Here is a 23424-nt window from a genome sequence, read left to right on the forward strand (position 1 = left end):
TGAGGAGGGAGAAGGTCACCCTCACCCCAAACCACTTTCTGACTGCAATGTTTCGGAGGATTGTGCACCTACCAGGCCAAGGTATGGAGCGGCTACAAGGGATGCCAGTGAAGGTGCCTCACTAGAAAACCTTCATTAGACAAGTGGACGGAACTTAGTAGTAGTTATGAGCTTTTCTGGTTGCAGTGTGAATTCATTAAAATAGGAAGCATTCCTATATTTACATTGAAGCACTGCCTGAAGTTGCCAAGCAAAGTGTCAAACAACACAGAAAGCAGCCATCTACTGAGCCAGACCATGGTTGTCTAGACCAGGATTGTAAACAGTGGCTGGCGGCAGCTCTCTGGGATTTCAGGCAAGATTTTTTCCAGCCTTTTTCCATGAGGGGGATGGAAACTGAGACTGCCTGCATGCAAAGCAAGTGCTCTACGACTCCTCTACTTTCTGTTAGGAAGACCTTTATCAAATGGCATCTCCTCAATGGCAGCTGTTCATGCTCTCTACAGAGTGCCTATATGGAGAATGTGTTCATGGGAGCCAGCCCATCTGCAGATAGTACAGCCCGGACTGTTCCCACAATCATGTCATCATGGGTGAGTGAAGACCCATGGACCAACTGCAGCCCACGGAAGTCCACCAACTGGTCTTCCTATGCCTTTTTCGTGGTTCAAATGAGGCTTTTAGCCTGAGCCAGTCTCACACCCAGCTTCAGAAGGAAAGGAGAATTTCCAGACAAATGCAAACTACCAGAGAAGCTGAGAGAGACAATGAAGTTGGCGGACAAGAGCTTCAGGGACTCTTCTGCTGTCATAGAGGAGGAGGGTCACGAGGAAGGAGAGCATGAAAGAAGTCGCATGAAAACACGTCCCCTTAATTAACAAACCTTGGTGTCAGCAGTTGGCACTATGACAAGATAAACTTCCTTGTGTGATATTTAAAGGGGAATTATATTATGATGCAAGACCACCCAGGCCCGTTATGGCTTCCTTACATCATTCCAATTCATTCAATATAATTGCACCAATTTCCAGTGCAGGAGGCAAGATTCATTCATTCATTCATTCAATTAAAATACTTATATCCCACCTTTTCCAATGCAGTTCCCCAAACATTGAGTATGGGAGTGGCAGGGGGCGCATCTGACCTGGGGACAGTGTGTTGCCCACGTCTAGCATAAATGGTGCCTGAAGTAGAGGGTGTTCAGAGCTAGGGATGTCTGAGAAATCCACAATGGCATCAAGTGAGTTTGGATTTGTATGAATCCAACTCATGGATTCTGCAGCGGACTGGCTTCTCCCAAGTTGCACAGATTCCACAGACTTGCAGACCTGTTTTTTTAACTTTCCAGAATTTTACATAAATTTAGTCATAGAAAAATACGTACAATAAAAGAACACTGGCTGCAAATGCACATTTCCCCCATAGGCTGAAGCATGCAAATGTGCATTTTGAAGGGATTTTCTAATTTAGGGGAAGATTTGTACATATTTGGTAAGGAAACTATGCATATTCTGGAAATTGAGGGGGGAAATCCGATTCTGCCAATGAGTTGATGATGGAACAAAAAGCACCAAACGATCCGTGAAATGCCAACGTAATGGATTTTACAAAATTTGTACATCCCTATTCAGAACAGAGGAGATCAGCTTAAGGAAACAGAGAAAGAAGGAACTGAAAGACAGAAAAGGCTGGTTTAGAGTACAAGAGGTAGCACGTGAGAATTAAATCCTAAATTGAATAGCGAAGATACAAGGACATCCAAAGGAACTATGTCATGAAAGTAAAACTTTGCAAACTCTACACTGACAGAAGAGAAACTGGCCCAACCCCCAGACACCAAGAGTTGCTAAATGAGACCACAAATATGGTTGAAGATGTTTGTTTATAAGAAGCTGTGAAGTTTGAAATGCCTGTATTGCGCTGATACATATTTTCTGTAATTGTTATGGATATTTTCCCACATCTGCTACTCATGAAAGTCCTCTGCAGAATCTCCTGGCTTTCATTGGAAACAGGACACTGGATTAGATGGCCATTTCATCTGATTCAGAACTGATGCTGAATCTTTCAAACCAAGGAATGCAATATTGAAAGCTGGGGTCCCCTGTGTGTTGTGGGTTCCAGTACTTTGCACGCTACACGTGTACGTTAACATCCCTCGTTGATAGTTACCTCTAGATAAAATAACGCAGAACTTTCAGAATCTTGGCAATGTGTTCAGGTTGCCTTCATTCAAAATCTCTTTGCCAAAACTGAAAATAAGACAAACGTGTGATGTCTATAGAAAACAGTGGTCCTGTTAGAGGCATCTGAATCATGATCGCTGGTATGATGAGCATACCTTGTGTTTCTGGAATTTGTTAATGATTCAGCTTTGAAACTCTTGGCAATCATCTGCACCCTAGTGGATAATTTACTTTAAGATAGGTTTTCCTCTCCTGCCCTTGCTTTGTTCGGACATATTATAATTATTTATTTCATTTCTATACCGTGCCATAGCTGAAGCTCTCTGGGCAAACAATTGATAAAAATACAAAATACAATACAATAAAAATAGTCTAAAAAAAATTAACCTAAAAACATTAAAACAATATAAACAGCTCAAACTAAATAAACACTTTGGGTCAGCTCACTAATTTGGATTCCCCACCTATAGAACAGCATCATATTCTAGGGCTTTGGAGAAAGGTCTGGGGGTGGGGGAATAACACTTTGTTCCTGTCTTGAGGCAGGATCGTCTGATGGATAAGTCCTGTAGGCAGCCAAAGTTGAGACCCAAGTTGAGAATGAAACTGAAGCTGCTTAGGGATCCTAAAGCTCTACAATGCACCCAGGAGTGAAATGGACGAGACTGGCAGTGGCAATGTAAAGTTGAAAGGCAGGGGAATGAACAAAGTGGGATGGGCAGAAAACATTGTGTGATGTGGGATTGGGTGTGCTCATCTTCCAGGAGAAGGGCAGTTTGATAAAGTGAGTTGGTACGTTTTCATTTCTGAATGACTTCTCTAATGCAGCAAAATAAAAATTCCCTGTGGTATACACCGAAGGATCCAGACCTGCAATTCTTTGCATCCTGGGCCAGATCTACACCAAGCAAGATATAACACTATGAAAGCGGTTTGAAATCTGTATGTAGAATGTGTCATCGGCTCCATCAAGCGGGGAGAAATCGCATTTCCTTACCGTCGGTTTGCTGCACTTCCTCATTCTTCCCGGAGGGGAAAGAGAAAGTAAACAAAGACTACGTAGCCCATTCAGAGGCTGTTTTTATCATGTTGCTTTCCCTGCACAGAGTAGGAGATTGTGGCACATTCCATTTTTTTAAAAAAAGTCAGATTAAAAGTGGTCTATTTTGCTCTGGAAAAACAAGTGGAAGGAACGGGAGGTGCGTGGGAGGTGGACAACGTTGTCTAAGGGACACACACACATCCGTAAGTGGGCAGTAGCGGGCATGTGATAAAACGCTCTTCTGATGAACCTCATTGTTCTCAGTGCACTTCAATACCGTTATAAAGCAGTAGTGTAGATTCCTGCCTTAGTTAAAGCAGTATTCTCTCTTTTCCAGTACCAAAACCAGAAGTCACTTTTGTTACTGTGTGTACAGACAGAATTGCCTTTCAGTCCCCATGGCCAGTGAGTTGGTGATCCACTGGTAGAAACTGTGTTCCACTGAATATATCCATTTCCCCACATGCTGAGATTATCTCCTTGAACAAAAAAGTGTCCTATGTGAAGCAGCCTTAATACTTCCTATAATAAATGTAAGTTCTTGCACTGAGGGAGCGCTTAGCTGTTTCCTTCTCGTAGTCTCATCTAGGGCTATCCCTGGTCTTTAAACTATAAAATGCAGTAAATTCTGAGAATAAGATTAAGGACAATTTGCCCTTGTAAATATTGCTGCATCCATTTGCTGAGAAAATGCAGGACATCTCAGCTCTGTGTTCTGCAGAAAAGGCAGGGCAGAGGAAAGATACCCTCATTAGATGTGTAAAAAACTGCAAACTATAATCTCTACAAAATTGGTTCAAAGGTTGATAGAGGAGGCGGCTATTTTCTAATCTCTATGCAGTCTATGGGCACCACTATCACATGGATTTAATATCTCTATTTAGACCACTTAACACCCCACAAAAGAAAAAAGGGAAATAATGCTAAGACAGAGGTGTTGTGAAGATAATTAAGAGAAAGGTGATGTAATTATTTTATTTGTGCCCTGTCTTTCTACCAAAATATGGCACACAAGGCGGCTTACAGAAACAATTAAAATGGATTAAAACAATACATTAAAGTACAATAAAACATAACAATAACAGAAAAAAATATCATTCGAAACAGCATCCAACCCAACAGGCCTACTTACAAGCCAAAGAACTAGGAAGGGAGTTCCACAGCCTGGGAGTGGCCACTGAAAGTTCCACAGCCTGGGAGTAGCCTCTCTTGGGTCACCACCAAATGCACATGATGGTCTAGAAATAAGGGCCTCTCCAGAAGATTTTAAGAACTGGGCAGGTTCATATGGGAGATGGTGGTCTTTCAGGTAGCCTGAAAGACCCAAGCTATATAGGTCTTTATAGGTCATAATCAGCATTTTGAATTCTCCCTGGAAAAAGATTGGTACCAATGAAGCTATTGTCGCATGCTCCCTGTAACCAGCCCCAGTCAAGTCTGGCCACAGTGTTCTGGACCAGCTGAAGTTTCTGAACGGTTTTCGAAGGCAGATCCACATAAAGCAGGATACAGTAGTCCAAACGGGATGTAACTAAGTCATGTGTGACCATGGCCAGCTCACACGTCTCTAGGAATGGATACAATTGGTGCACTAGCCTCAACTGTGCAAATCCACTCCTGGTTATAACCCCAATATAAGCATCCGATAAAGGATAACATTTACTGGTTATTTATTTATTTATTTAGAACATTTATATCCTGCCCTGTATCACTAGGATCTCAGGGCAGCATACAGATAAAATGCTTGTATCCCTCTTAATATAGTAACGCTTGTATCCCTCTTAATATAGTAAAAAAAAACACCTCTAAGCTTGTATATCTAAACTATAAGCTCTAATATCGTAAAATCTCAAATAGTGTCTACTTCTTGCTGAAAACATGGAGGAGGAGACAAGCATGAGGATAACAAGAGTGCGACATGAGCTGAAGGGTAGACAAGGAGAGGAACAGAGAGGGATAGAATCAATAGCATGAAGCAGGGGCAGAGCAATGAAGTAGGGACGAAGTAATGGAATGCAAGTTGGAACACCAGAGCAAGGGAAGTTGTCTTCAAACTGCTTGCCACAAAGTGGGAAGCAGCCACCAGTCATTTGGAGATGGAGGGTTAGGCACAGGAATTCTTGTGTATTCTAGCAATTCCTCTGTGACTCCAGAAGGAGACCTGCTTCAGGCTCAAAGATCAAGGCTAAGCCATAACTACATCCCAGGTGAGCCGATAGAATTTAAGTTAACCAACTAACTTGCTTGTTTACTATCGGACAGCTGTGACACTACCTTTCCTCCAGAATGGGGCCCATGATGGGTCTACAGCGGCAGTGCAGGAACAACCTTAGCAATATTTATGTGCCAGCTCCCCACACCTGTGCTATAAGCAGGGAACAGATAAATACGCCGCTGTTAGGAGTGTACTCTTGGAACACATCCAATGTAATGATGCACAGGTAGCTGGAATGTTTGGCCAATCTAAACACTTAACCATTCGCATAGTGAGGTAGGAGAACTTTTTCCTTCCACCATGATGAATACATGATCTCTTATCCTCAAGAAAAGGAAAAGAGAGAGCTGAGAAAAGGAAAGAAAAGAAAATGGTGTTCCTAATATCTGCACTTAGTCTAATGGATTCCCAGTTTTTATTTTCTACCTTTTGCTCGAGCACTTTTCAGAGGCAACAATCAACCCAAAGCACTTCGAATTGCATTGATTTCATGAGAACGTTCAACACATATTCCACTCTCTCCTGCTGAAAGCATTGGGATTTTAAAAAGGGCTCAGCGTTGGTTGGATTGTGTTCTAAAGAAATTATATATATAATTATGTATAGATCAGTTTCCTTGTCTTTCCACTCCCCATCCATACGGTAACTTGTCTGAGCTAGTCCTCTTGCTGGAAGGAACATGCGAAGCGACTTCACTGTTTTGTGGATAAGCAATATAATCATTGCTTAAACTATGACAGATTTAAAAGTGAACGCCGTGTGTGCGGTGTAGTTTTGGACTGAACACTTTATAGGTATATAACACACTTACAAACACTATACCCTACTTTATGATTCAGGAAAAGCTCTTATTCTGACACAGATTTTGAAAAACGAGTCTATAGAAAGGTAGTTAATGTTTTCTGTAAAGACCACACTGTTACAGCCACACCTCAAACATCAGAGATATTTAATTTGTTCAATCCCTGCAGCATATACCATGTTGTAGCAGCAGCACCATTAATATTGGCTTCTTTTCTGCATCATGCTACAGGGCAGAATTTTTTAATTCCCCCTCCTCCACAAACACATTCTCAAAAATCAAAAATAAAAAAAAAGAATGAACCTAATCCATGGTGTGTGTTTTGGTCATGCCTTGAGTGAAGGTAGGATTTTATTTTATTTCATTTAAAAAAAAACTGGGAGTCTTAAGGATTTTCCAAAATCTTTTATATAAGAAAAAAATGGAGAAAAGTAAAACATGAAAAGAAGAGGGGGGACTACTCAAGAATAAGGCTGCTGTCTGGACATATAGTCTTAACATTATGATGCTGAAAGCAAGGCGTGATTCTAAAAAGTGGATTCTGAGATGAACATTTTGTCTTTCTGGCAATCTTCACCTTATGGGCTACAAGCAATGAATCTTGGAGAGGGCCTCTTAAAACAGGAGACTCAGGGTTGTATCCAACATGAATCCTACATAGAGTAAATTCATTAAAATGAGTGGGACTTCATTTAGTTATGACTATCTTTTTCCATTCATTGAAATGGTTCTATGCTATGCAGGGCTAACATTGGATACTACCCACAGATTCAAAGGCTGGCTTTATTTGAGGGAGAATTGAGGGGAAATTGAAATATCAAATGTATTCCAGTTCTTTTTTTATTTCTTAGAAAGTAAACAGTTAGTTATTTCTGTATATATACACCTTCTCTAGCCAGTGTAGCCGTACATGCATAAAATGGGACCACCTCTATTGTAAATGGGGGTAAATTTGGCACTGTTTTCACTGGCTATACTTATGCACAGCTTATTAAACAAATTTAGCAAGTGAGGCTTTTCCTAGCATGGGAAACTTTATGTTGCGTCTGACTACTGGTCAAGGCAGAGAGCAGCGTTTGTAAAAACACACAGCCAATAAAAACCATGTTCTGAGCTCCTGTTAGGGAGCAGTAGGGAGTACCTTATTCTCTTCAGTACTAGGGAATTCATGTATAGAAAACACTCCCATACTGAAGACAGTTAGGAAGCGCCTGCTGATAAAGAGCTGCAAACATGTATCAGAGTACCACAGAGCTTGATTTGCACCTATAAGTATTTTTCCTTTTTTTAGCTAAGCCTCCATGGAAGTTAAGAAGCATATATTCATTTGCATGTTTATTAAAGGTCTTCAACAATAGATAGGCCTGATTAGCGGAATAAAATGAAGAAAGCAGCCAATTTACATAGACAAAAAGGTTAACTACCCAGGCATGGTTTCCAAGTTGCTTTGAGATTTGTGATTTAGTCTGAGATTGCTAACATGTTCTTTTCTTGTATTTTCTTTGTTGTCCCCCTGCTTTTCTTCCCAGACCTGATTTGTTGTCATGTCTTCTCACTTAAAAGTTAAACGCAATTACAATGAAACTTTTCAGAGCCACTGTGCCTTTAATTACAAGTTTCCTTCTTTACTAGCTTCCTCTGCCTCTAATTGCTTCCTGTTCACTGGCATTAGCTTGATGAATTGTACAGCAATGAATCAGGTCCTGTCCCTCACAGAACTGCCTTTAATAACTAGTAAAAAAAATAAGAATAGTTTCCAATAAAGAAAAGAGAAGTTCATGAGAAGAAAACATTAGTTAAAGAATTTCTCAGTGAAATGAACTGACTACTTACAGGATAATTTCATCAGTAATGCCAGGTTTGTATGGGCCCAGAAGGCATTAGAGAAAGAAGCCACAAGGAGGAAGCTTTTAATTAAAGTTGTTGGGGATCTTGTTGGATTGGTAAATCCCTGACATTTTCAGTCCACAGCTTCACAGGAAAGCCCTGCAGTGGCTACAAAGCTGCGCTTGCATTGTATAAGTGACGCAGAAAAGTTCCACAGCCACCTTGGGGCTTTCCCCACTTATAGACAGCCCCCTGGGATAAGGCAACAGGTCCACCTTGTCACTCCTAACATTACAATCCTACACTGTCCTATTTGGGAGTAAGTCCCACTGAACTCAATTGGACATACTTCTAAGTAGACGTGTATAGGAGTGAATATGAAGCTGCCATCCTAAACACACTTACTAGGGACTAAGCCCCAGAATGGGACTTATTTCAGAGTAAACATGCATTAATGTGGCATCCTTCTTGCAGTAACAATTGGTCATTCCTTTTCAGATAAACCATCAGGATAATATGATGCGCCAGGGAGAATGCAAATGGACTCATATGTTTCCTTTTCTCATGGTAGGTATTTCAAGTACCTAAACTGCAGACAAAGAAAGCTATAGTTACTAGCAGTAGAACATTAACAATGAATATATGCTTAATTTGTTTTTGTTTTTTTAACCTGGGCTAAAATTATCTACACAGTTCTTTCAGTGTTGGACCTTACTGACATGAGATTTATATGCTATAAAATGTAGTGCTAGACCCTAATTTGTATGTCTTTAAAAGGGGATTAGACAAATTCACAGAGGATCAGTATCAATGGCTACTAGTCATAATGGCTATATATTACCTCCAGTTGCTGGGAGAGCACCTGTGATTATGAAATTTTAAGATCTGAGAATAAGAGAGAACTTACTCCTTCTTTTAATCTTGAGAATAGTAACTGCAGAAGGGTTACTTTTGGGGGGCAAAGATAATCTATGTTGCTTATTTATTTATAATATTTATATACCGCTCCCCATTCAGAATTTTGGAGCAGTGGACAAAATAAAAAGGTAATAAGAAAACATTAAAAGTACATTTTTAAAGGAATCAAAGTGCAAAATAAACCACGACTGGTCATCAAGGGAAGGCTTCCTGGAATAATGACATTACCAGGAGGAGCCAGAAGGAATACAAAGTTGTATTCCAGAGACAGGGGATTCTGTAGGAGTGGGGGCACCACACTGGAGGTTCTTCCCCTGCTATTGTTATTGTTATTATTGTGTAAAAGCAGCCTTCCCCAACCTCCAAATGTTTCAGACTACAACTCTCATCAGCCCCAGCCATCGTGGTCAATGGTCAGGGATATGGCACTTGTAGCCTAAAACATCTAGAAGGCACAAGGTCAGGGAAGACCGATTTAAAGACTATCTCCTCCACTCTTCAGCCAAAAGCCTCCTGGATTGGCAGATAGATTAATGAAAACGAAGACAGTCCCTGTTCTCAGGTTTCATGAGAGTACAGTAAATGCGTGAAGTGGTGGGTGGGCATGGGGGTGGCAGCAGCAGGCTTCTAAACAAAGCATGGGGAATTCAGAACTGGCCACTGTCAACCTATTAAAAATATGGCCCCGCTCTAAGGGACCATTGGGTAGTCTCTCATGCCTAGCAGATGATTTAACTAACTTGCCATTTTTTTCAACCAGCGTTGTCTTTTATAGCACGTTTAGAGACAATTAAAACAGCGTCTATCTGTGGCGGGCATCACAGCCATGATTTATTCAAACAAGCCATTTAAATATATGTGTGATTTTATTATTTCAGAGCTGTGGAATCTCAGCTTGTGCTTAAATTTTCTGATAAAATAGGAGCAGTTTGGGTTTGCGAGGTGTATAAATGACAACATCTCTGATTTACGTGCCTGGCTTTATATACTTTACACACACACACAATATCTACAAAGCTTAATTTGTTGCCCTGTAAATTCTGCAAGCAAAATTTATTCCACAACTTCTACCATTTTTTGTAATTTATTTTAGTTTTACACACCATCAGAGAAGGGCACAAAGAAGCCCAACCCCCAACCCCTGAAAATCTCATGACTCTAAAGATTTCAGGAGGTGTCACACAAGCACTTTCATGCATGCCTTTAGCCATAAAGGCGCTTTTAAAAAGATGCCAATCGTTTTCCACAGCTAATTTTTGCACAAAATAATACATTCTGTACTTTTCTTTCACTGTTGCAGAATTGGGATACAGACACTGCCTTGTACATTCTCTTTTCTATTCCAAGAATGCTTAGAATCATAGAGCATGAAGGGACCTCAGAGATCATCTAGTCAAACCCCCTGCCACTAGTGCAGCATTCCAGACAGGTGGCCATCCAACGACTTCTTTAAAACCCCAAATAAAGGAGACTCCACCACTGTTAAACGGGTTGTACCAGCAGGAAATTTCATCTTGTATGCTAAAAGCCAATGATTCAGCCTCCCACAGTATCATTTTAGGCAACTGTGCTATCTTGACACATTAGGATGACTGGGCAATGAAATTAACCAATATTGACCTTTTGGTGGCAGGTATCACTTGTGTATTCTGCTAAAGCTGAATATTCTAACTGTGGTGAAAATGAGTATTACAATCAGACGACTGGAATGTGCCATGAGTGTCCACAGTGTGAGCCAGGAGAAGAACCTTATATGGTGAGTTTGTCACATATTTGCCATCTTCTTGAGACGTCTTATACTACAGATGCTAATATGAAAATCTGCACCACACGTAATCTGAATCACTGTAATCAGTGATGGCCCTTAGAATACTGTGCATACTCCTGGAAATTCATTTTTTAAAAAAACCTGCTCACCCTTCCTCTCTGTCTCCACTCTACAGTCAAGTGCAGCAATACCTAAGTGGAGAAGACCTTAGCTCAGTGGTTTAGCACCTACTTTGTGTGCAAATGATCCCAGGTTCAATTTCAGGGCTCTCTAGGTAAACGGATCAAGTAGTGGGTGATGAGGAAAGTCCTCTGCCTCACACCCTGGAGGGATGCAACCTGTCAGACTAGCAGAGAATACTGAACTAAATACAGCAAATACTCTGACCTGATATAAGGCAGTTTCCTAGGTTCCTATTAGATTGAATGGCCTGGTTCAGACAACACACTAAAACATGCTGCTTAACCACAAAATGGTTAAGGGAATGCATTGACCTTCATGCATTTCATTAACCATTTTGTGGTTAAGCAGCATGGTTTAGCATGTTGTCTGAACCAGGCCATAGAAAAATAAAATCTGCCCTGAATCTCATTCATGGACCCAACACATTTATATCCCACCATTTTTGCCCCTTGCAAGGAACCCCAGCAGCTTACATGATCCAGCACCTCCCCATTTTACCCTCACAACCCCTATGAGGTAGATTAGTCTTAGAGTCGGTGACTGGCCCAAAATCACCTAGTGAGCTGCTTGGTTTAGTGGGGACCCAGATCACCCAACTCTCTAACCTCTACACCACACTGGCTCAGACATGCACACTTCTGTGAGCACTGTTCTACAATAATGGTTACTTCTCAAGGTATTGTTATTCTCAATTCCCCCACCATCACCATATGAGTGTTGAGAGGTAAGAAACCAGTCATCATGCTCCAAGTAGGAATTTTAAAGGAGACTGGCATGGGCCAGCAGGGCAGGAACAGTCTCTATCTGAGGCAATTTCAAATAATTACATTGCATCAGACATTTTACTTGGCTCGTATACTCTATTGTCTTAATCGGCATTTACTTGTTAATGGGGACCATATTTTGAATCAACTCTGCCCATTCCTACACAAGCCAAGATGCAGGCAAGGGGGCCTATAAGCCCCTCTTTGCAGTGTAGCAACAAGAGAGACTCTGACAGGGTTCTCCACGTCATGCAACATATGTATTCACTCCCATTCATCTGTGTCTTGGCTCATGAATGGCAGAAAGCTGCAGAGGGGCATAATGGCAGCGAGTCTCTGTTGCTGTTCACACTGAAGAAGATGAGGCTTCAAGGACCCTTTGCCTCAGCTTCTATGGGCCTTGTCACCCTGAGCAAACCTAATTAGATTACAGTAACAGTGCAATAAAATGCAACTTAAATTAATCTAAAAGCAGAGATAAACAATATCATTTTTTCAAGCCAGAGAGAGAAATACAGCATTATGGTTGAAAACAATCAATTCATCTCTGTCATAAAATGCTTGGATGGTGGGGAGAACAACATTGACCATTTATCAGCCGCAGGAGAGGAGGTTACGTGAGCCTCTTGGGGGAGGGAGTTCCAAAGCCTTGGTGTCACCACAGAGAAGGCCCACTCTCACATCCCAATCCATTCTCCCCAGCCTAGTCCCAAACAATAATTGGGCATATCCTAATAGTGCAAAATGCTGGGAGGAGCGAGGGAGGGAAATGGCGACCGGAACAGGGGTTATGAAGTGCAAGAGATGGGATTCATGAGAAATCTTTGGGGACTGTCCTTTTGGTTGCTTTTCCATAATGTATATCTTACTCAGAGCTGCTTCACACATAAGAGCAAAAGACAAGCCTGCGGTAGGTCCTTCCTTCAGCTAGCTGAAAATATGTTTCACACATTGTTCATATAGCTGAATTTGGAGAACTACAAAGCAGAAAGAGCTGGGTTTCTCCCTTCTATTCCTAGCCTGCTGTCCACATTTAATTCTGTCAGGAAGACAGAAAATGGACCACCAAAATAGCCCGCAGACACTGCAGTAAGTACAGTGTGTATGTCTGTGAGGTGGGAATATTCATGTCCATTTTTCTTAACCGTTATTTTATAAATGACTCTGAATTCAGAGATGCTTTTACTCCCGTAGACATGTGGATATGGCACCAGAGATGAAGACTATGGCTGCGTCCCTTGTCCATCAGAAAAATTTTCAAAAGGCGGATATCAGATCTGCAGAAGGCACAAGGACTGTGAAGGGTTCTTCCGGGCAACAGTTATGACACCTGGAGATCAAGAAAATGATGCAGAATGTGGGCCTTGTCTCCCTGGGTAAGGATTTAATTATGAGCCTGCTCAATAATATAAGCATATTTGTTGCACTCATGGTGTTGGCCACACTACTTTCTGCATTACTTTCATGCAATTAACTGCATGATAATTAACTCTATGTAAATAATAGAAACCCTTTAAAATGCATGTTTTATATCAAAGAAAGTAACATAAGTTATTAAAGCAAATGAAATATAAAGCATGTATCTTATGATAAGAACTAGGAGGACAAATATTTTGGATGGCAGAAGGAAAAAAAGGAAACATCTGTCAATACTATGAGCTCCTTCAGACGGGGGGAAATCACGTTCCCTTACCGTGGCTGTGCTTGCTGCATCTCTTCTGCTTCTACAACAAGCTGTAATTACACGAGGAAGTGGGCAAGAAGACAGCAGCGATTGTACAGCCTCAATACAGTTTAATGAGGAAGAGCCCTCTAGTAGGCATTTTATAGTGTAACTTCTTCTGCACACAGTAGGAAATATTGATAAATACCAAAGTTTTTCACAAGATTCGGGTTTCCGGAGCCTTTTTTAAAAATTGCTAATACTGGGGAATGGAGTGGGAGATGTGCAGGAGGATCACTGTGTCAAAATGATCAGTGAATATCCAGTCACGAACGCGCTATAATACATTTGTTTAAAGAAGCTCAAAGCATAGCTGTTTACATTAGTCCAAGTTATTGAAATAATGCATTTTGTTAATAAAAATAATCAAAAGCTGAAATCAGTTTTCTTTCTTGGTTTCCTGAAGGAAAGGGAAGCATGACTGTAATTAACTGAGAAATCGACATGGCCAAAATGTGTTCCTTAATCATTTTCTTCAGAAAACCTGATTGTATTACAGTAACGTTAAATGATGAACTCTGTCCTAGACAAGTTAAATTTACTATTGCTTCCCCAATAAAGGCAAAACACATCTACATTTAAAAAAATAATGGCTTGGATCCAGACAAAATTAGTTACATGTAGGATCCATTGAAATCAGTGTAGAAAGGTAGTCATGACTTAAATTAAGTCCCATTGATTTCCATTGGAACTTAGTGCAACTAATTAACAAAACAATCCAAACTGTAGTGAGGTGAGGTGTGTAGTGAAGTGGTGGATCAATTACCACATCCAAAGCCCCGTTGGCTCGGGTTGGGTGGGGCTGGGTGGGGTGAAGGGCTGGAAGTTTTTAGTCACTAGTGTTTTGTTTTTGCTTTTTCCATTGGGAGGGAAAATACTTAGGCCATTCCGAGGCTAGTATAAGTACAGGGTCTCATGAGAGAGACAGTGGGATCATGAATCCAGTGAATCAAAGGCCACCTCTGCTCCGTCCCGGAAACATCCTGTTTGGGGGCCTACTACTGGCAGTAGATTTACACTCAAGGAACTTTCCACTAATATGGTTGAATATATTTAGAGCCTGTTCTCATCTTCAGTATGGAGGCCAGAAGCACAAACACTACTTGACATCTCTCCCCTCTCCTTGCTTGTTCAGTCACCCTGTTATATTGTTTTTGCCTTCTCTTTTCCTTTCATGGCAGTTACTACATGTTAGAAAACAGACCACGGAATATTTATGGAATGGTTTGCTACTCGTGTTCACTGGCTCCTCCCAACACAAAAGAATGTAAGTGCTCTCAGTCTGATTTCCATTTAATTTTATTCAGATTTAGAAACTTCAAAATGCGGTCCAAAGCTTTCACGAGCAACCTGTCAGATGGCAGTGAAAGGTGTCGGACTTGTGACTGCCACAAAAAGTCAGCCACTTCCGTTATACAAAATGCAGTTCTCTTTTCCATGCAGAAGGGAATGTGAAGGGTTCATTGTCACACTGTACTCTTTTCAGAATACCCCCCCCCCCGTTTTACCACCCTTTCTCTTAAGAGTGCAGATTTTTCATTTTGCTGCTATCAATAACTACAATGCAGAAGATATCTGGCACAACACAGGTTGTGAACACAAACACAAGTAGGTGCACAATACCTTGTGTACAAGCATAGCACAGGCTTCCAACATATCCTTGTATGAGCAGTATCAGGTTTCCAGAACTGACCCCTCTTTTTCCTTCCCCTCCCACCTCATGGATCCAACTTGCTAAGGCTTAAGTACTTCTTCACACAGTGCAAAGTTAAACTAGGACATTGTCTTCTACAAGATGTAGTGATGGCCACCAACTTGCATGGTTTTAAATGGGGATTAGATAAATTCATGGCGGGTAAGGCTATCAATGGCTACTAGCCCTGATGGTTGTTTGCTATCTCCAGTATTCGAGGCAATGAGCCTGTGTGCATCAGTTGCTGGGGAGCATGGGTGGGAGGGTGCTGTTGCGCCATGTCCTGCTTGTTCATCCCTGGCTGACGGCTGGTTGGCCCCTGTGTGAACAGAGTGCTGGACTAGATGGACCCCTGGTCTGATCAAGCATGGCACTTCGTATGTTCTTAAAATAGACGATCCATATAGTAAAGGCAATCCTGTTTCCATATGGCTATTGAGTTCTCGGAAATTTATTTATTTTTAAAATGAATAAGCCACCCTTCCTTCCTAAGGGATCCTACATAACATTTTAAAAAGAAGTACAATATAGTAAGAATCATAACATTGCAAGATAAAAGGCATGGAAACTATTCAGTCAGCAAACAGATTAATAAATCCGCCAATTAAAAAAAATCATGCCTAGGCGAGCAGAGATGTTTTGATTTGGTGCCAAAAAGAAAGCAAGGTTGGCGTCAATTGCGTCTCCCTTGGAAAGGCATTCCAAAACCAGGGTGCTACCACAGAGGAAGTCCTTCTTTTTGTCAATGCATCATGGGCATCTTCCATTGATGGTACTCTGAGAAGTACCATATTTATGCCTCTCCTGAAAATACATGGGCAGGATGACAGAGGAGGCGGTTCATATATCTAGGCCCCAAGTGATTTAGAGCTTCAAGACCCCGTTCAGAAGATACCTTAAACTATGGCTTTAACCACAGTGGTTAAGCCAGAAAGCCAGGCTGTGTTCAGAAGACACCTTAAACCACGGCTTTAACCATGGTGAATAAAGCAAAAAGCCTTATTCAATGTGGTTAAAGCCATGGTTTAAGGTGTCTTCTGAACATGGCCTAGCTTTCTGGCTTAACCACTGTGGTTAAAGCCATGGTTTAAGGTGTCTTCTGAATGGCCCCCCTAAGTCATAGCTAGCACCTTCAATTTGGCACAGTAGTGAATAGGGAGCCAATGTAATTCTGGTGTACTATGTCTACCACTAGATAAAGCAGTCAGAATTCTGCACAAGTTGAAGCTTCCAAACTGTTTTCAAGGGTTGCGCCACATGTAACACATAACACTAATAATGGCCAAACCTTTTCCTTACATACGGTTGGATCCAGAGGCACTTCCAACAGATGATCTATTCTATTTCCCACAGCTTTGACATTTCAGGTTGTCAGTTTGAAGCTTTAAAAGGCCACTGGAGGGCTATCTTTAATCAGTTAAAATGGACAAAATGTTTAGATCCTTTTAAAAGAATAATTTACTTTACTTTTGGCACTGGGTACTCAAGAAAAGGATGATAGTAAACAGAACCTGATCCACTCCAAAACCTTTGAGGCCAAATTATGATCTCCTGGATAGCCATGTATTGAATGGAAAGGCTGAAAGCCCTTCAACAATAGTACTGCTAGGAGGTTTCTTCACCACATTCCTGTTGTATTACATACAGGTGGTTAAAAGCATAAAACTCATATTTGTATCATTATATTTCAGTCAGCACCTTTTTAAGGCCAAAATACAGGGATTTCCATGTGTGGTGATATGTCCTTGAGTTCCTCTGTGTAAATCTTTATAGATAACACTAGCAAACAGATCCAGCTTCGCGCGGGTTGAAATAGCCTTTAGTTTATACAGCGAAACCTTCAAACACAGCTGGCACATTTGCACACATTGTGCCCACTACATCTGAGTGAAGCTACGTCTGCTGGCTAGGGATGGGTGAGCAAGAGATGTTCTCCTAACATAGTCTCATTGCTTACCTCGTGCCCAAATCCCAGTCACATTTGTGATTGCTGCTTGCTCTGCGCAAATGGGAAACTTGCACAAATAGAGCAGCAATCCGATGGGAGATTTGTGCAGATCTCCCCAAATTTGCGCAAGCTTTCTCCATCAACTAAAGATTCAGTCTATTGAGGAAATTTGCACAAATGAAACTGGGGATCGGGAACGAGACAAACACGACCACGTTTGACAATTTGCGAGTAATTTCGGTGGATGTGATCTTGCGCTTGCATTCAGAGCTTCAGACAAGACATACTTACATGTTTTGTGACCAAAATCAAAATTCTCATACATCTCTACGCCTGCGAGGGGCTAGCAAGGGCAAAGGAGGGGGCAGGCATATAACTCTCTCTCTCTGCCTACTGATCTTCCCTTTCTTCAAACTGTATGGGCTGCAAAGCTATGTGCTCCTAGTGGCTGAAGATATTACTGTAGGGTTCAACCACATGGAAACATTTGAATTAATTAAAATTAATGTGTTTTAAAACAAAATAACCCCTAAGGTCTCTTTAGTATGCATGCCAAGTGTGAGGTGTCTAGGTTTCACTGTCTTTGTATTATGGCACGGTCGGATGGACAGACAGACACACATGCTTGTTTTATTATTATAGATATAAGTAATGGCTGCAATGGCAAGCTATAGAAGGTGTAGGTGTGTGTGTGTGTGTGTGTGTGTGTGTGTGTGTTTGTGTTTGTGTGTGGGAGAGAGAGAGAGAGAGGTTTTCCATTCCGTTTTGGCTGAGAACATTTCAATTCCTTCCCTTGTATTTAAGTCAGGTAGGGGCAAGGTTCAATAAAACTTGTCATTATGGTAACCAAAATGATCAAGGAAGTGGCATAGACGTTGCCCAGTTTCTAGATACCTGAAATAGTGTGTGTGTGTGTGTGTGTGTGTGTGCGTGTGCGAATGCATCAGTGAATTGGCTAATTGAATAAAGCAGTGCTGGTTATGTTAACACATGCTTGAATTCAGCTGGATGAAGTGTAGTGCAAGAGACAAGCTGCAGCCTGCTGGATAATCTAGTAGCAGACAATGTAACACATCATTTGCCTCTATTAATTGAAATGCAATGTAATGGGGTGGGTGGGGAGATGGGACTGTTATTGACCTGTTGCAGTGTGCAGCAATAGTGTGCGACATCCCATCTATCTTAACAGCTCAATCCTGTACATGCCAGTGGGTCTTACAGTCAGGAAAGTGCATGTAGGGTTGCAGCCTTAGTTACATTTTCCAGAGTTTTTGGGAAAAGTGGACTACACAAGCCTGCTGGGCTGTCAAATAGATGAGGCCAACATAACAGATGGTAGTGTCTATAAGCATTCCCATGCCATTGAACAATGAAAATCAGAAACATGGTGGGTGAAGTTTTCAAGAGAATCTAGAGAATCTAAAGAATGGTTTGGCCTTCAAGGGAAACTAGAGAATCTAAAGAATGGTTTGGCCTTCAAGAGAAACTAGAGAATCTAAAAAGTGGTTTGCCTGGCATGCTGGTAAATTCAGAAAGATGTCTTCACTTTGTTATGTTTGTATGGCGTTTGAGTAAGAACATAAGAAGCGCCATGCTGAATCAGACCAAGGGTCCATCTAGTCCAGCATTCTGGGGGGGGGATCCACACTATTGCTTTTAAAGCACTTTGAAAACGTTTTGAAAACTGTATATGCAGTGTGTCCTGGGCCCCAACAGTTGTCAAAATTGTTATAAAGAGCTTTAAAGCAGTAGTGTAGATCCCCCCCCTGTTCACACAGTGGCCAACCAGCTGCTGATGGGAAAGCCACAGCAGAATCTCACCAGTTTTTCTTTGGGTGCACTATAACATGAGGAATGAGCTTATGTCTACACTATGACATTAATTTAGGGTGATTGAGAAAATGAATGACAATAGGAAAGGGAAAATATGGCATTAGTATAGAAGACACTATTTTGCACCAAGGATACGAAATCATGCCAGGGATGTGCAACTCATTTAGCAATAAGGTCATAAGTGAAACTGGCACCATCAAAGGTAGAAAGACTTATGAGCCATGAGCCAGAATGTCAGGGAACAGGCCTCTGATTCATTTGCTCATCGTAATTCACCAACGTTAAATGGATGAATCTATCAGGCTTATGTAGATATGGCCTTCTTTCAAGAACATAGCTTAGAGCACCAAGTCAGTTCATATATTATGTATGCATGCATTACTGAAAGGGGCTAGCTAAATAAACCAATCTATTAAATATTGCATAAAAATAGGAACTATATGTGTTCCAAATAAGAATGTTCTTAAAGGACTATATGTATTTAACAACTGAATTTAACAACTAGCAATGCTCGGAAGGTACTTTATGCTGTTATAGGAAAAAAGTCATTTGAAATTACTGAACTGTATACTTTGTTGGCCAGGTTTAAAATGTGTATTTATCTTTGTCATTCTCTAAAGAATTTATATTGTGCAATAGTTTTCTTTTTATTAAAAATACATTTTATTTAGAGCATGTTCATTTCTTCACTTTATAAGCTGTGAGACTTTTTCACGCACTACTAGAGAACTTAATTTCCTGTCAAATTTGTCCAATGGAGCTAGGCCAAGAAAATTCTATACTTCCTAGAACTGCTGAACATAAGTCAGTTTTTCATTGTGGCATGAATTTACCTACACAAATTCTCCAATCCCATATGCCCTTAACACAATGCCATCTTAAATGGATTCAAGGTCTTAAATGCTGAAAACAATAATCAATAGCTTACCTTTTATGTAAAATAATCTTATATAAGAATAGGGTAGTGTAAGGCTTATTACTCAAGCTTTACCAGACCAATTTTGCTCATTTTTGTTTTTATGTGAAACAAAATCCAAACAGGGTTGGATCCAGACTTAATTATACTTAGAGTAGACCCATTGACATGTCTAACTTAAATCCCAGTGATTTCAGAGAATCTACTCTAAACTGGCTCCAATTCATAATAAATATATCTGAAGCCACAGTACTAAATGTCCCACTGAAATAATTGATTGTAGTGGGAGCACACTTCTGAAAACATGCTTAGGGTTGGACTTACATCTCCCTTTCTGGTGCTCAAGTCAAAGCTGGCAAAGCTGTAGGTTGGAGAAAGGAATGTTTGCCAAATGTTTACTTCACAGCTTGGCGTCATAAATCTACAAACAGGTGGTTGAATTGACATTTCAGTTGTAAGGCTAGCTTTTAAATGGACAGGAAATTCAAGGAGGCTAAGTAACTGCTCTGTCAGCTCACAAATGCGTCAATTCATGGCTGAGATTTTACACGGTAACCAGGAAAATTTATGGCAAATTTGTTTATTATTACAGGTGCAGGAATTACCTCTGGGGTGTCAGCCAGTTTCCCAAGTACGTCTGGAACAAGTACTAATTCTCCTTTCCAGCATGTGGATAAAGGTAAGAAAAGTTACCACCGTTTTATTTTTCCCTTGAGCAGATACTACCACCAGCCTTTAGTACATAGGCTGAGAGATTGCTGAATGACCGGAGCAGCCAAAATTGGCTCTTTCCTGTAGAGAAGGTTGGAGGCAGAAGTTGGAGCCATATTTAGTTAAAAATTCTTTTTTCTATCAATGAATTCAAGATTGTCAGGCTTAAACCATGTGTTTTAACTACATTTCACTAATTTCTCATATATGAGGAATCGTCAGAATTATTTCTTCAGCAATCAGCATATTTCAGTGGAGATTAGTGTTATGATGAACTTTGTGAATGAGATGTGTTTATTCAGACAGGAACATAATTTAGCTCATCAGATGAGGTTTACTTGGAATGTGGGGGTGTTGTGCATTGCTGACATGTGAGCAATTTTTTTTGGTGCTAAAACAGGAAGGCCTGTAATTGTAGGGCACAAATGCATGAAATTTAGACTGAAATCTAGTAGTGGGGGTGAGAAAATGTAACCTACTGGTCCTGATCCAAACTAGGCAGCCATTGCAATGTGCGTGATAAATTCCCATTGAGCCTAAGTTTGTTCACTTCAAAGTTAGAGGCAGCTCTGCACTTGCATTAGGATCACCTGACTAGACCACCTCAAATACAATTGCTAAGTAGGGCTTCTACTGCTAATTATGCTTGAATTAGGAACACACACAGTCTATAAATCCAGCTCTACATACATAAAGATTTGGGGTCTTAATAAATATTGGCAACTGAAAATCCCTTGGCAATGGTAATCCTTATCTAGAAATGTATGTCAAAAGCATATTTCAAATTCGCAAAAATCTAAAATAAGTACAGGAAAGAAAACACGAATGATTGCATCCTACAGAGTAGCTATTAAATGAATAGGAAATTTGCTAAAAGTAAAGAAGTAGTACTTTGTTTATTCATAAATGAGTTAGCTAAAAGAAATTTGGGAACTTGATGGCAAATCCATTTATATTGAAGGTGTAAGCCTCACCTTTACAGGAATATAGTAAATGGAATAGACTCTGACGGCAGATGGACATCAAGTGCAGTTCCTAATTAGTTGTTTTTTTTAAAGACTGAACCACTATGCTTGCACTTATGAATAGTGAATTGCTCATTCAACAGTTAATGTAATGTATCAGAACACTTGTTAACTATTGAGAGTATAACATCCATTGTTGCATTCTCAGTAATGGTGAGGGGTGATCTCCTGAGTGGGCAATTCACCTGTAGGCTGAAGCAGAGGCATCCTTGAGCTACAAAAGCTACTCACACTGGGGACCTGATTAGCATACATAAGCGATTTATACTGGCTCTGAAGTATAAAGACCCCTTCTGTCATTCTACTGCAAGCAAAGCAACAATTCAAGTAAATAAAATTGCAAGATTACCCACCTTGTTCCATGTATGTTAAAAGTATAATATCATTTCAATGCAATTGCAGATGGCAATGCTGTGTTGTAGAAGAGGCATCCCCCTATTCTAACACATTGGAGGGAATGCCTCTTCTAAGATAATGCTGTAACACCTGTGTACATCATCAAACAACAAAGAAAGTATGCTGCCTGCTTCAGAAATACTGTTTTCATCTTATACAGAATTGTTCAACAACAGATGAAAACTCATATGATTAAAAATGTAAAATGTCTTTGATCAGGTTGCTGCCTTAGTACTAATTATCTCTCTTTGTAGTTCCAGGAGACCTTTCTGGACAAGGACATCTTGCTACTGCTCTAATCATTGCTATGTCAACAATTTTCATAATGGCTATTGCTATCGTCCTGATCATCATGTTTTACATTGTGAAAACTAAGACTTCAGCTCAAGGTAACCTGCCAATTAATAAAGAGAATTCCAGCTTCGAGATGCTATGCTTTTTAGACAGCTGCTGAGAATAGCTGAATATTAACAAGAGGCTTGTTTTGAAATTCCAGCTTGTTGCACAAGCCATTCGGTGAAGACTGTAGAAGCCCAGGCCAACATGCAGGAAGAAAAAAAAGAAGTACAAGGTTTGAACTACTTTATAATTTCTGCTTTTTACACATCAGATCCTACGGAGCTTAAATGGTGCTGGTGCAATGCCCTGTGAAAATGTATTCTTTTAAATGCTTCAATTCAAATTCCACTTAGTAGAAGAATAATTGGAAAGGCATCTATGCAACCCAGAATTTAAGTGAACGCACCCACATCCTGACTAATTAAGGCTCAGCACCAAATTTTGGTGATTTCTTCTGAAACACCAATATGAAGAAGCTAGCAAGGAAGTTGTGTTCACAGTTGTAAAGCTTTCCCTCCACCCCCTTGCCAATTCAATCTTCTTTTAATTTACAGAAAATGTGGTGATTTTCTCAGAGAAAGATGAGTTTGGAAAATTGACAGCAACTCCAGCTAAGGTTGTCAAGAGGTATGTGGTATAAAAACAAATATTTTGATAGCGGGGAAGTTAACAGGATGGGAAAAATTCATAGATAAATATAAATTAAGAGATAAAGCACAATAACACAAATATATAAAATTTTAATAAAGCAGGAGATAAAAGGGAATCTAACAATTAAACAGATGAGACTTGGAAGAGGAAATAGAGGAAGAGGAATGGGATTCCCCCTCCCACGATAGATATATTCCCTTTTCAAACAATATCTACAAGAATAAAAGGTGTGCTAAAATTAGTTCAGAAGTGGTATCTGACACCCATGAAATTGGCAAAAATCAATAAGAGTGTATCACCTTTGTGCTGGAGAGGATGTGAAATCAATGGAACCCAAATTCATATGTGATGGGAATGTAGGAAGTTCAGGAGGTTTTGGGATAAGGTTTTCCAAGAAATAAGAAAAATTACTGATCAAGAGATATGTAAAACACCAGAGCTAGCTCTACTGAATATGTATGTTAAAGAAAACAGAGAGATAAAA

General features: G+C 40.3%; 1 protein-coding gene across 2 annotated transcripts in view; it reads left to right on the forward strand.

Annotated features, from left to right (window-relative positions):
- EDAR (ectodysplasin A receptor) overlaps window positions 1–23424 on the forward strand; it is an 85451-nt gene that overhangs the window by 53415 nt on the left and 8612 nt on the right. For both annotated transcript variants that reach the window (XM_063127472.1, XM_063127471.1), the window contains exons 2-9: window positions 8571–8639; window positions 10624–10746; window positions 12900–13081; window positions 14610–14695; window positions 20411–20497; window positions 22205–22339; window positions 22447–22521; window positions 22844–22916. In XM_063127472.1, the coding sequence (XP_062983542.1) occupies window positions 8589–8639; window positions 10624–10746; window positions 12900–13081; window positions 14610–14695; window positions 20411–20497; window positions 22205–22339; window positions 22447–22521; window positions 22844–22916 (812 nt within the window). In that variant the 5' untranslated portion in view covers window positions 8571–8588. The remainder of the gene's footprint in view (window positions 1–8570; window positions 8640–10623; window positions 10747–12899; window positions 13082–14609; window positions 14696–20410; window positions 20498–22204; window positions 22340–22446; window positions 22522–22843; window positions 22917–23424) is intronic.

This window comes from Elgaria multicarinata, chromosome 5, assembly GCF_023053635.1.
Source record: "Elgaria multicarinata webbii isolate HBS135686 ecotype San Diego chromosome 5, rElgMul1.1.pri, whole genome shotgun sequence".
Lineage (NCBI taxonomy): Eukaryota > Metazoa > Chordata > Lepidosauria > Squamata > Anguidae > Elgaria > Elgaria multicarinata.